Below are 14,883 nucleotides of genomic sequence, written 5' to 3'. Positions count from 1 at the left end.
TTTTTCCTGTGTGTTGCTAATACCTTCCATTAAGGACCTCTGGATGTGCCTTTTCATTTAAACGTGCACAAACATTGTTTAATGATCTGAATTAATAAACACATTCGCATCGTGTACAATAGTTGATTCTGCGTGAGCTTGCATGGCTTATGCAGATGTACAGACTGAAGGTGAGTTCTGGCCTGCTGTCATAGACTTTGCTGGAGCATTGCTAACCACAACAGCAGCATTCAGCACAGCACAAAAGCCAGCAGAGACTGTGCTTTCATTATGCTGGGCTCTGACAGGCTGAATTCTGCTGGTGTGGAAGGATGTGTGGCTGTTGTCCACATGGTGCCATTCTCTTGTAATGTTCGGTGAGGTGACATTCAGTGTTGTCTTAATTGCTAATTACTCGTTTAGCAGATGATTTATGACCCAAAGTGTACGCTTATCTGAGAAAACGGGGTTTAAGGCTTGATCTTATTCTGACTTTCTAAACCTTTGGGTTAATTATTCATTCCAGATCTTTAGTCAAAGCCACATTTTCATCTGTAGAAGCTTTATTATACTGCAGTTAGTTCTGGTCTTTTAAATTAGATTGCTTGAGCCAATACCATTGGGATGGTTGACTGTTTTCTGTGGAGATTCCCGATGGGAATTTCTTTCAGTTTGTGCATTACTGTTGGAGATTTTCATTATTTTTGTCCTGTAGATTATATTGACACAGCAGTTAGGGGTGTTCGTCGGGTGTCTTTATGGGTAAGACACATTCATTCAAAAGATACAGTATATTGAGACTGCGAGAAAGAAAGCGAGTTTTACATGCCGATTTGATTTTCTGTTTTTGCAATTAAAGATATGTGGAAAATGATTATATTGTTCTAGTTAGCCTTGCTAATCCAGATGTCAGATTGTCAAACATTCAGAAGGTCTGAATGTTTGACAATATTCATTGCATCAATCTTCATTGCATCATTTCATCACCTGCTCCTGGGGGGCCACTGTCCAGCTGTCTGCTATATAGATCCTACCCCTAATAAAAACCAGCAGAACCTGCTAGTTAATGTCTAACTTGATTCAAATGATTCAAAACTGTGATTTATTCAGTATTTAACCTCTTAAGGCCCAAGGTGTTTTTTTACATGCATTTTTTATTTCTTTTTCCTATTTGGCCTTATTGGAACCTAATTAGAGTAAAACTGTAAGTATCTTTTGATATGATGTACTTTTAGAGAAAAATGATGTCCATATATGTTGACTCGTGGTCCGAATTTACATAAAACACCTTTTCCTGAATGTTTTTTGATGCATATATACAGATTTTTTTTTCTCAGTTTGGACAGTTAAAAATAGGGTTTGGGACATTTCATATGCTGCAAAACAGTTGCAGGATGACACTGTATGTGTGTAACAAAATATAAAATATTCAGAGTATTTTGAATAGCCACTTAAGAGCTACAATGTGCTGTTCACGTATGTGGACACTCAAGCTGTAGGAGGTTAAAACTGTAAAAGATTGCCTCATTTCAGAACTGCATACTTTTTATGACAGAAATAGTTATAGGAGTAATATGACATGTAATGCGATGTTATCTATATGTCGATATACACTACCTGACAAAAGTCTTGTCGCCTATCCAAGTTTTAGGAACGACAAATAATAACGTGACTTCTTGTTGATCATTTGGGATCAGAAGTGGCTTATATGAAAGGCAAAGGCCTCTAGATTACGACTTTTTTACCAAAATAAAATACGATTATGCCTTGATTTTTAATTATATAATTAGGACAGTAAGGTCTGACCTTGCTTAGACAAAAGTCTTGTCACTTAACAGAAATAATGTACAGTATAGAATATAAAGTCATGGTACAGTAGAAAAAGAGTTAATTTTGTGTATGACTCCCATGAGCTTGGAGGACTGCATCCATACATCTCTGCAGTGACTCAAATAACTTAATAATAAAGTCATCTGGAATGGCAAAGAAAACTCCCAGAGTTCATAAAGATTCTTTGGATTCCTCTTTAATGTCTTCTCCTCCATCTTACCCCAGACATGCTCAATAATGCTTATGTCTGGTGACTGGGCAGGCCAATCCTGGAGCACCTTGACCTTCTTTTCTTTCGGGAACTTTAATGTGGAGGCTGAAGTATGAGAAGGAGCGCTAGCCTGCTGAAGAATTTGCCCTCTCCTGTTGTTTGTAATGTAATAGGCAGCACAAATGTCTTGATACATCAGGCTGTTGATGTTGCCATCCACTCTGAAGATCTCTTGCACGCCCCCATACTGAATGTAACCTCAAATCATTATTTTACCTTCACCAAACTTGACTGATTTCTGTGTCAGAGACTGATGTCTGTGAAAAGACTGATTTCTGTTGTTTCTCTTACAACTGAAATCAACGACAAGACTTTTGTCAGGTAGTGTATATATCGATAATTAATCTTGGAACAACAGCTATATTGTTTATATATGTATTTTATATACCACAGTACTTCCATGATGCTATTTAATAACTTTGTATATGAATATAATCATTTAGAACCATGTGGTACGACAACTTTAACATTTTGTAAGATTTATGTTTTTGCTAATGTGGAAACAACAGAAGGGATTCTACATAAAAGCCTTAGAGTGCCCTTTAAAAAATCCCCCCAAGTTTATTTGCAATCAAACCAAATTGAGTTCTGGGCATCTTGCTGGAGCTCTGATACAGATGATCTGACTTTCTGTAGGTGGGTGGGGGATTTGGCGCTTTGCTGCTTGCTGCAAAAACCCCTCTGACAGGAAATTTTCTCTGCTCATTTTCTTTGCCAAAGCAGGTGAGGAAGGACACATAAACACACACTCTGATTCACACTCACCCACACGATAATACATGTTAGAGGCTGAATTCAGCAGACAGTCATGGCACAGCTTCTTCCTCTAAAGGATTGTTCATCAGGGAGTCCACTTACAGTAATGTCATTTCTCATAAATTTGTCTTATAGGCCACTGCTGGTTGGTTTCCTTCTTCAATATCTTTTCTAATAGAGCCTTGAAGTTGTAAGAAATATTTATTTCAAAGCGTGCCCTTTTCCTCCTATAAGAGTTTCACTCTCCTCGCACACATCTACAGCACTGCCATGCTTGTTAAATTACTCTTGGACTTTGACAGATGGGGCTCTAGTAGCCAAGCAGGCTGTGTACTGTTGATTCTTGGCTCTGTAGCCGTGCTTCAGTCCTGGAGTGAGCTCAGCTGAGGGTTGATGCACTGCTTCTGTTTATACGCAGCACCGTATGAAGTTTCAGATGGAAAGAGAGAGAAAAGAGAGATCAGCATCTCTCCTCTGCATCTGACTCTCATCGCTGTCTAACAATCCTCTCAGCCACTGCAAAATGACAGAGAGAGAGAGATGAATGACAGGATTAAAAATGCTGAGCGTTGCCATTAAATTCAGCACGAGAGGATTGAGGTTCATTGTGTGCTAAACTTAAATTTTGTTTTTGCTCCATCCTTCCATCTGCGCACCCATTCGTCCGGTCATCTGTGTTTATTGGTGCAAGTTCATTTATTTGAGCAATTTCTTATCTAAAATGTTATCTGATGTTGGCAGCAATAGCCAAGAGGTACTGTGCGCCAACATATACTGTAGCATATACTGAGCTGCTCACAGCGACCCAAGTTCGATTCCTGGCTCAAAGTCCTTTGCTAATCCTTCGCCTCTCTCTCTCTGTGCCCAATGCTTTCCTGTCTGTAATCTCAACTGTCCTGTCATAAAGTGAAGGAAAAAAAACCTGTAAAATGTGATCTGTCATTACAAAAAATAAACAGTTTGACAAAGTTGACAGAATTTTAGTGAGTAAAACTTAAATTTAATAATAAAGAAAAATATTTTATGTAAATTTTTTTGTAGAATTTAAAATTAACTTGAATTTTGCATGAATACATTACAAGTGAACGATCCGATCAGCAGAATTGAGCACTTATGAGTTTCCATAAGCAAAGATGGCACATTGTAAATTACGTTTATCTTGGGGATATTGTGCCTGTTAAGCAAGTGCAAATAAGGAGATTAAATAAACAGATTTTTTTCTTTCTGGCTAGGTTTTGTTCACAATGTCAGTCCAAATGCATTTTTTAATAATTTTTGGTTGAATTTGGATCATATTGAGTGAGTTTGAACAAAAAAAACATTGAATACAAAAAAATTCAAGCTACTTTCCTATGTGGATTGAAAATCAATTCATATTGCATTTCTGGAAAACATTTCAGCCTGAGCACTCTAATCGGGTTTTGGTGTGAACATCTCACTCAATCTCACTTTCCTTTGGCTTATTTCCTGTTTATTAGGGTTGCACCGATCCCGATACTTGGATCAGATATCGGTTCGATACTGCATATTTTTCCCACCGCTGCGCCTGTCAATTATTATTCATTCATTCACAATTTAAACTGCATGTCGTGTTCAAGATTTCTTCCTTTGTGCTGCTCAGATTTGAAAGTGTCCGTAGATACAGGAGGGCTGTGCGCTGTTTCAGTGATGCATCAATCTCTTCATTCACGCAACGGCTGCACAGAAGCGATGTGCAGTGCTGCATAAAATTATTCTCACAATGAGTTTCTGTTCTCTCATCCTTCTGACTAAGTTTATTCTTCCGAGGTGAATAAGTGCTGCGAATAGTTTGTAAAGCCGTGGTCATTGTGGTCAAAGTAGTTCATTAAATTAATAAAGGTGAAACTGACGGGTGCAATAATGATTGTCATTAACAGAAAATTATTTAGCCTAATATAGGCTACTTTGAAACTAAATATTTCACTGTAATTTTAGTTTTATCAATATTTTATTTAACAGACCAGTTTGTGTTTTGGCTCTGAAGCATATAAACGGACCATGTTTTGAACTTTCTCTGGCTCACTCATAGCGAGATTTGGAGCGGGATTATTAAGTAAAACTGGCCTCAGACAGTGTAGTTTGCATCAAACCTGCAGGTAAATATCAGGCTTTGCTAAAAGGCTAATTATTTTACCTATGATTACGGTCAATATTGGTAGCATATTACAGATTTCAAAGAAAAATATTAATATTAAAAAAGGAAACATAAGCTGGACACAACAGATCAATGTCATAACGAATGCTCAAATAATGTAGCCTAGTTTACAGCAAGCAACAGGTTTTTATTTAGATTGTGCCGTCTGTCATATACAGTAGGCTTATAGGTCTGCTATTTTTACTGAGAAGATATATTATTTGAGATTATCACCAGAACTATAGAAACTGTATTATGCTTAAAATAAATAAATAAATGGCACAGTATCGGAATCGGATCTGTATCGGTCGATACTCAGAATTCTGGTATCGAGATCAGAAAAATGGTATCGGTGCATCCCTGCAGTTTATCAGGGGTTGCCACAGCAGAATGAACTGCCAATTACTCTAGCATATGTTTTACCAGCAGATGCCCTTCCTGCCACAACTAGAGTGTACAACCCTCAGTGCTGGGAAACACCCACACACTCTCCCATTCACACACTACAGCCAATTTAATTCATCCTATTCAATTGGGGAAACTGGAGCTTTCATAAAAGATCACCACAATAAAAGCTGTAGAAAACATGGTGAATGTCTTTACAGAACAAGTTGCATGTTGAAATTCGAGCAAAAAAATGACAATATACAGTAGTACAGATCTACAGTACTACAGATCGGTCTGGTTTCTCACCTCTTTGAGTGTCGGTGGAAGTGTCGCCAACATGGAATAAAGCTGCCCATGCAAGCTTCCTACATTTCTGCCACTGTCTCATAAAACAAACAAAAACAGCGCAAACATGCTGTCATGTTGTAAAATAACATCTGTATTGTAAACCCTGCCATATTGTTGGTATTTTTTGTATAGACGTACCAATGCAGACATTTTATTAAAGGAAAAAAAAACACAAGACCCACAAAATAGATATGCAGTACACAGCACAAACAGTCTGTCATTTACATCAGATATCAATCGGAGACTCAAATAATAAAATTTGGATGAATGAGCGATAGGCCTTCTCTGTAAAGATGCTTCTAGAGGCATGTTTTTGCAAAATCTGCATTCATTTCCACTGAGTGAGCAGCAGATGGATCCTCCAGTGCTCGCTCCACAGTGACCACAGAATCAGCTCTAGGAGGCTTAAAGTCTTCAGTGGAAATTTCAGCTGCCAGTGTCACTGTGTTTTAGTGCCAACCCCAAAGGGTAGATTTGCATGATCCTAAACGGCTTGAATGTAACTCTGATATCTAATTTATTCAGGTAATATCAAATGCCTTGGGTTTGCCATATGAAGCGCCTGTGGTAAATTAATATTGTAGTGGTCCTAAAATGAATATCTTCTGCATGTTGGATGCAGTCTAATTAAAGGGCATGAAAAGCAAACATCTAGAAATTCCTTCTAGTCCCAGTTGGATGGATTCCGTCTCCATCACGTGACACCCTGATGTCTGTTTGTAGCACTCTGAACTGACGAATAAGGCTTATTTTTGGAATGATCATTTCTGCCAAGCTTATGTTGTCCACAGGGGTGTAAGGTTGGCCAGGTCGAGTTAATTAAACGAGTGTGAGAGAAGGAGAGTGGGAGTGAGGCGTAAGCAAGAGTATTTCCCTGTCCATGAGAGGTCGTGCTGTGCACCGACTGATGGTCATCAATGGTGCCAGAGAAAAACCCTGTGGTCAGCACTCCATGAGCTGCAGATCCTGCCAGCATCCCGCTCTCCAGAATCATAACAGGAATCACACCTCCAAGCGGCTCTCTGCTGAGCACACAAACACATTAACTCAAGGACAGTGCTCTCGTTCTGCCAATTTCCTCAATACTAATGTAAAGCAAAGGTGTTTGAAAGTTCTGCTTTTAAAGGCAGAAAGGTCAGTCAGACTGGTATTTGTGTCAGTCATTTATCATCAGAAATGTTCAGCAAAACAAGAGTATAAAATGTGTATGATATACAGTACAGTGCTTCTCACACGTAGACTTTATTTGGGCGGGCCACCCAAGTATATTAACGGCCGCCCAAGTATATTTGGTGACTTTTTAAAAAATTATTATTATTATTAATATTTATTTAGGAAAGTCTCCTCTCGCCCTAATCTCAAGTGCTCTGCTGAGACCTACAGAGATGGGCCTTTTTGGGACTTAAAAATGCGTCCGTCCAGGATTCGGCTTTTGGTTTCGCTTTCTAAGCCAGCATAATTTTTATTTTAAGCCTGATTTACTTTCACTTGGCTTCACAGCTGACAGTGTGTGCACAGCCGCAAGAGCTAGAGAAACATAATTCTTTGATCTTCTTTGATTCTTTGATTTTTTTTTTATGTACTCAGAGACTACGAAATTACATTTAAACTGGCTGCAGTTAGAAATGGTTAATTAACTAATTTGCCTTATTTAAATAATCTACACTTTTTATTGTTATAATGATTCTACTTTTTAGGGATTTTTATTCCATATGTTTTTATTCCTTTATGTCATTTATTTCTCATTTGCTGTATATATGTATACATCTCCTGCCCGGTCCTTAAATACGTATTTATATATATTTATATATATAATATATACATACATACATACATACAGACATCCCAAGTATCCCGCAAATGCATAGAGACTCCCGGATGCCTGCAAATAATCTCCCGGAAATCGCACGTCTCCCGCCCGGTCCTTTAATACGCCGCACACCCCTCTCCATCGCATCCCTCAGAGCTCTTCATGCACGTTGCGCGCAACTCACCCCCACCCCTTTTCAGGTACATCTCGTGCGCACACACGCCCCTACTCGGATACATCGCTCACTCACCCCCCAAAATATTATTATTTATTTATTTTTATTTTTTTTATTTGATGATGTTGATATATTACATATTTTATACATAACTAACATGCTTTGGCAATACTGTAGCAGCAGAATGTCAGTGGGTGCACATGGCTCCTGCATAGAATAAAAGTAAAACAAATAATGGATTTCTTTTATTTATTTCAACAGTCTTTAAAAAAACAAAAAAACTTCAACCCATCGAAAAGAAACAGTGTGTAATAATAAATAAAAATATTGTTAAAAATCGCTTTTTTCTTGCCTGTAGTTAACCATGTGTCGTGGGTAAAAGGTGTGTTTCAATCCGGTTACCACCGCAAGTATATTTCATACATGTGGGTAGCACTGCAGTACTATTAAAAAAACTCCAAAAGTGGCACTTTTAGATCTGAATAAGAATAAGAAAGAAAGGTTTAATTTTACGATTTAAGGGAATTAAGTATCAATAATTAATAATAGTGCTAAAATATAATTTTATGCATACCATGAAATGGGTCAAATATGAGATGTCAAATTTTGTTTTCATGCATCAAATTTAAGTTAAAAAAGTGATTTATATACAGGTTTTAAATAGCTTTTTTTCCACAAAAAAACATGAATATATGGGTGAAATAATCTATCATTCAGTGTATTATTTTTATAAAAATGAAACAACATTTTCTGTACTTATAAAATATATTATTTATTTATTTTCCCTGGGCTTAGTCCCCTATTTATCAGGGGTTGCCATAGTGGATTAAACTGCCAACAAGTCCATGTTTTACGCAGCAGATGTCCTGGGAAACACCTATACACTCTCTCATTCACACACACTCATACACTATGGCTAATTTAGTTTATCCAATTTACCTACAGCGCATGTCTTTGGAATGGATGAAACCGGAGCACCCGGAGGAAACCCACGCCAACACGGGGAAAACATGCAAACTCCACACAGAAATGCCAACTGGCCCAGCCGGGACTCGAACCAGCGACCTTCTTGCTGTGAGGCAACAGTGCTAGCCACTGTTCTGCCCTAAAATATATTATAAAATGTAAAATATAAAAAATCCAAAAGAAATATGTATCATACAAAGTTTTATTATATTTTAAATATAACCGCTTGCTGACAAGTGGGTTAAACTTGTCAAAACATATACAATTTAAAACGACAGGTGCAAGCAATATTTAAAAAAAAAAAAAAAAACGCTTTTGACCTCAGTGTCAGACCCAAAACACACTTCCTGCCAATCAGCTGTAAGGGGTGTGTCTAGTGATGATAGGGTGTTATCAAAATAGGGCAGTGTTATGGCAGTGTTTGTTTGGTGCTTTCATATATCACCATTGTTTTGTGTCACCATTAGTAGTTCCAATTGTCTGGAAATCATTGACTGTATGTGTATGTTATATATGTAATACAAATATGTAATACAAATACTAACAAAAAGACATATTACAGTATAAATATCTGTAAATTTTATAATATTCTATAATATTAAAGTTGATTTGGAATTAAACTTGATCTGCAAAAGTCGTTCAGTCAAGAGCAGTGAATGATTTTGTGCTTGTATTATTTTATTAGATTAATAATGATAAAAGCAATTAGGCAGCAGGTATAAAGCGTTAATAAATGAAGCATGTCCCAATGCTGCAAAAAAAGTCCCGTTACATACATTCACTAATTTCTATGTGAAATGCAGAGGAACGAATGCGGCCTGCTTGAAAGGGGGTGGGATATGACGCATTATCTCATCTCGATGAATGTTTTTTCATTGAATTTCGATAAATTAGACAGCCCTACAATTGACCTTTTCTTTCATCTACATTTCTGTCTACGTCCACTGTCCAATTAGACATTAATGCCTATAATCATTAAGTGTTTCTGAAGGATTTACAACAATTTCCATATCCTCATTATGGGCTCCTGGTGGTGATGAGTGTTAGAAAGCAGGAAAGACGCTGGACTGGAAATGCCTCGAGGTTGGCAGTCATTGCCAGGATGTGTTTGAAAAAACGAGAGTGAGGAAAGAGGAATGAAAGTGTGTGTGCAATGAGAGAGAGACTGTATTACAGAAAGAGTGCACCTGTTGTCTCTCCATAAAGACATTGGACTATCGTATACTGCAGAATACACACTTCACCCATTACTTCGTTCCTTTGACTGACGTGCTTTTTCATGTTTTGTTTAGTCCCAGATGTTAAGGATGAATGTACATTTGGTTTCACTGAGCAGACCCGAGTAAAAAAGAAAAGGAATTCAGTGTGCTGTTCAGGCTTTTAGCTGAGGTGAGGTATTATATTTCTCCGTTGGCTGACATTTGCATTCACAAAGAGACACATTCGCAGTCATCTCAGTGTCATCTGCTTGCATTGAAATGGAGCGGGTATGTTTGCATGTGTGCACCTCAGCGTGGGTTTGGTCTTATTAAAATTGCCTTGAGTTCTTGCCACCAGCCTCTGCAGGAGTCTGCTTACATCAGCATTATCCGTCTGTCTGCTGTCTCGGTTAACCTTGTTTTGATTGCGTACCTTGTTTCTTCCCTGGACTCTTCTGTGAAATGAATCCATTTAGCAGGTTCACAAAGGTACATCTAATATCAGGAGATTATGCAGGGAGATACACAGCCCCTCTTGTTTTAAAGATATCCAATTAGTCATTGTGACACTTCATGACACCCTGGCTGTGCCTGCATGATATGAAGGCCAGACACTTGTTTATGTGCATGTGTAAGGAAGCTTGTTTCTGCCACGTTGAAAAAAGAGCTTGATGAAAAAATTACTTCAAATATTCATGTTAAAGAAAGTGTTTAACCTTCAAAAGTTACATTTTTTTGAAAAAATATATATTTTTTATTAACTCAAATAAAAAAATGCATTCCGGTTCTTACACTTCTAACAGTTAAAGGGCACCTATGATGAAAATCATCTTTTGTAAGCTGTTTGGACAGAAGTGTGTGTAGGTATAGTGTGTCCACAGTCATATGGCAGTGATAGAAACACAGAAAGTCTCGTTTTTGAATTTGCTGACGTTAAAACAGGATCCAAATCCCTCCCATTTTGAGGCCCACCGCAACGTGACGTAGGAGTGATTTCACCGGCCACCGAATTGTTTGATAGCCGTGTATTAACATGTCTCTGTAGTAACACGCATAATCATGTCAGCAAGACAGAATGTGTGCAAAGCAACTGGGATTAAAAGATCTGTTCAGCTCTCTGTGATCATCAATCATTATCAAATGTGATCAAGAATGAGTTTAAAACGTTTTTAAAACAGTGCATGTTTTTAATAAAGACAGTAAAATCACGTGTGCGTGCTTGTGTGCACACTTTATTACAACATTTTGTGTGAATCATCGTTTTAGAAAGACTTGAATTAACTCCACAACAAATATATCAAGTAACAGTTGGGAAAATTGTTACTGTAGTAAGGGAGGTCTGCTTCATTCTTGTCTGTCACTGTGCTGTTTATCTATGTGAAGACTATGGCTCTGACATACATGTGGGATTGGAGAACCAGCTCAATTACATTAAAAGCACAGGCACAGGTTTTGAGTACATAAACAACTACAATGTCGTAACAGCTCAAATTTCCCAGATTTAGGAAGGTATAATAAATAATCTGAAATGTGTTTTGAGCTGAAACTTTACTGACACATTCAAAAGACTTATCTTAAATCTTGAAAAAGGGATAAAATAGGTGCCCTTTAAAGTTCTTTAATGGCATGGATGATTTAAAAAGGAACCTTTAATAGAATTTTTTCATTCTACAAAAAGTTCTTGATAGTTTAAACGATTCTTTTTTTTTTTTTCAAGTCCTTCACACTATGAAAAAATATATTTTGTTCTCTGATCACTTAAAGATTCTTTGGGTAACCAAAATGGTTCTTCTCTCTTCTGGAGCATTGATTTTTATGTGCAAGTTGGAAGCCAATTTCTCAATTAAAAAATTTACAGATGATTTTTGGTGTTTAAGTTCCTACTGTCAACTTCAAATTCCAACAAATACTGAGATTTAAGTCAGTCTCCTCAGGATTTTGTGAGTCCAATGGTTCTTGAGATAAAGAGTTTTGTGCAATTTCACAGCATGACACAAAAAGTTTTGAGAAAAGCCATCTCAAAATCACAAAATCATCTCAAAAAGTAATTTTAGGCTGCAAATATAGGACCATGGACCCCAATAGCAGTCTTAAGTTGCACAGGTATATTTTTACCAATAGCAAAAAATACGCTATAAGGGTCAAAATGATCAATTTTTGCTTTTAGGCCAATAATAATTAGAATATTAATAAAAAATCATGTTCCAAGAAGACATTTGTAAACTGTAAATAGAACAAAACTCAATTTTGATTAGTAATATCAGTGCTTCCCACAGGTTTGAAAAATACTTGCGATGGTAGCCAGATTGAAACACACCATTTACCCACATTAGATAAATAGTTAACTATATGCGACAAACAAAACATAATTTAATTCTTAGCAATAATTTTATTTTTATGACACTGTTATACACTGTGTCTTTTCGATGGTTAAAGTAATACAAAAATACTGTTGAAATAAAAAGAAAAAATACATAATTTCTGTTACTTTTATGCTATTCAACAGCCAGTCTCTTTCTCTCTCTCTTTCAAGTTCAATGCAACCTTGAATGCCAAAGCATTATATATATATATATATATATATATATGTGTATATATATATATATATATATATATATATATATATATATATATATATATATATATATATGTATATATATATATATATATATATATATAATAGCCTATGTAATATATTAACATCATCAAATTAATAAAATAATCAGCAAATGAGAAATAAATGACAGAAAAATGACTAAAAACAGACAGTATCTCTAAAAAATATCCTCATTACAAGATTAAAACTTGTAGATTATTTAAAGGCAAATGCGTTGATTAACCACTAACAGTGTAGGTATTTTGCAGCCTCTTTAGAGCAGTCATTTTGTCCTCTCCGAGCATATAATAAAGTTTTTCTGAATCATTTAGATTAAAGAATCTATTATTTAATTTATCTGTCTCGCGGCTGTGCGCACTGTCAGCAGTGAAGCTAGCGGAAAGTAGTCTTTAATAAAAGAGTAATGCAAAAACACATAACGACAGCTTTAGAAAGTGAAAGCAAAAGTTGAATCCCAGACATTTTAGGATAATCAGAAACCCGGGCAGGACAAACTCCCAAAGTCCCAAAAAGGCTGTGGGTCTGCAAAGATGTAAGACTATCTGTGGGAGTGTTGACAGGTCTCGCACACACAGAACGATATGGGTAATCGAGAGAAGATTTTCCTCTTAATCGATCGAGGATGTTTGGTTATTGGGCGGATACAAAAAAAAAAGTGTTAAAGGATGATAATAATAGTTTAAAAAAATGTGTCACTAAATATACTTGGGCGGCCCGCCCAAGTGGGATGTGTGGGAAGCACTGAATATCTATTACTAAGCACTTCATTTAGACTATAAACAAACAAACTATATATCAACAGAAATCCTCACAAGAACTTCAAATATTTATTCAAAAGAATTTTTGCGTATTCAGGTCAGGCTTCTGTGTACTTCATGGTCAATTGTGCTGTTCAGTAAGGTGTCCCGACATGAAGGCCATGCTTGTGTTCCCACTGAAATGCCTTTTCCTTCTTTCATCAGTAAGTTCAGGGGTTTATCAGTTGCTTTGATGAAATATTTTATTCCCTATTGTGTGTTTTCTAACATCTACAAAAGTTTCTTAAACGGCACATTTTAGACTTATGAATAAAGCTGCCAGCCATGAACTTTTACTGCCCTCTTGTTTTCACAAACCTTCTAATGTAATAAAACAATCTTTTCAATAACTCTGGTTATCGTGAAAGCTGTTTTGATTTGACCAAATTAGCTGCAATGTGTAATTTAAACATGTGTAAAAGTCTTGATGTAGAGTTTCTGAGGCTTAATTGGGTTTTACATAATTTTATATCCTACCATAAAATAAGTGACTTGAAGAAAGCAAAGCTGAATGCTAGAAATAGAGCCAGAATTCAAAAAGCTATCCTGTAAACTTACAATTGCAAGAAATGGTTACACTTCCAGTGTTTCCTCTTAGGATTTTTTTTCAGCTGTGGCGGCAGTCCTTTTTTTTACACAGATCTACCAACTACCTGTGGCGTTATTTCAATGACAAATGTCGTGAGCGCAGTATTAGAAGTCGAGATCGCATTTATGTAATAGCCTATGAGCATGCGGATCTCTAAACTTTTTGCAAGCCCCCTCAAATATAAGCCACTTCAAGAGCGCGCAGATCTTCTTGTGCACTCTCAAATAAACGCTGCTGAAGTGTGATTTAGTTTGTTTATGTAACGAGTATGTCTCCAGCATTTATTAGATTTTCTAGGAATATTTATGAATGCCTCAAGTAGACCTACAGAGTGGTATTAATGCGTCCTGAAGTAAAGTGAAACGGCTATACGTCGTGTTTGCTGGCCTCACGCACCTATCAGTCAGCACGTCTTCTTAAAGGGTTAAACAAATTACGCACAGCACTACTACTGTTACAGAAAAGTTTGTGGTGCGATTATTAAAAAAAAAAATTTTTGAATGAGCAGCTGTAATGTAGCCGTGGCGGGATGAATTTGGCATGGCGCCCCGCCATGGAAGAATGAATGTAGCGAAAACCATGACTTCTGATGAAACATTCAGAAATGCAAGAGAAAACACGTTTATATGAATAAATATGATTTAAAAATATAAATAATATATATGTTTTTTTTCTATAAATCATTTTGAGAAAAAAACTCTGAAGATAATATTTAGGCTATAACTTTATTTTTTCTCTCTTTCAGAACTCTCTAGGAACCTCTAAATGGAGATGTCATATTTCAAGAACAATTTTTGGGTAGGTGTCTCATTTCCTTTCTTTTGCAGTGGTGGTTTTTCTGCTTTGTAGCAGTACAGTAAGAACAAATGTTTACTCAGCATATGTTTTATACAGTTGCTTTGTAAGCAGTCTGTTTCAGTCACATCAATGAAAGTACAGTGTGGAGGAGAGATGAAAGAACAAACAGAGTAAGAGTGCAAAAGCAGTAGGCCAGGGCTTTGTCA

At 36.6% G+C, this 14,883-nt stretch overlaps 1 protein-coding gene across 2 annotated transcripts in view; it reads left to right on the top strand.

Annotated features, from left to right (window-relative positions):
* Positions 1 to 14,883, top strand: part of fcho1 (FCH and mu domain containing endocytic adaptor 1) — an 83,241-nt gene that overhangs the window by 10,749 nt on the left and 57,609 nt on the right. For both annotated transcript variants that reach the window (XM_056463775.1, XM_056463774.1), the window contains exon 2: positions 14,625 to 14,677. In XM_056463775.1, coding sequence (XP_056319750.1) covers positions 14,645 to 14,677 — 33 coding nt within the window. In that variant the 5' untranslated portion in view covers positions 14,625 to 14,644. The remainder of the gene's footprint in view (positions 1 to 14,624; positions 14,678 to 14,883) is intronic.

Source organism: Danio aesculapii, chromosome 8 (genome assembly GCF_903798145.1).
Source record: "Danio aesculapii chromosome 8, fDanAes4.1, whole genome shotgun sequence".
Classification (NCBI taxonomy): Eukaryota; Metazoa; Chordata; class Actinopteri; order Cypriniformes; family Danionidae; genus Danio; species Danio aesculapii.
This window is presented reverse-complemented; position numbering and strand designations above follow the sequence as displayed.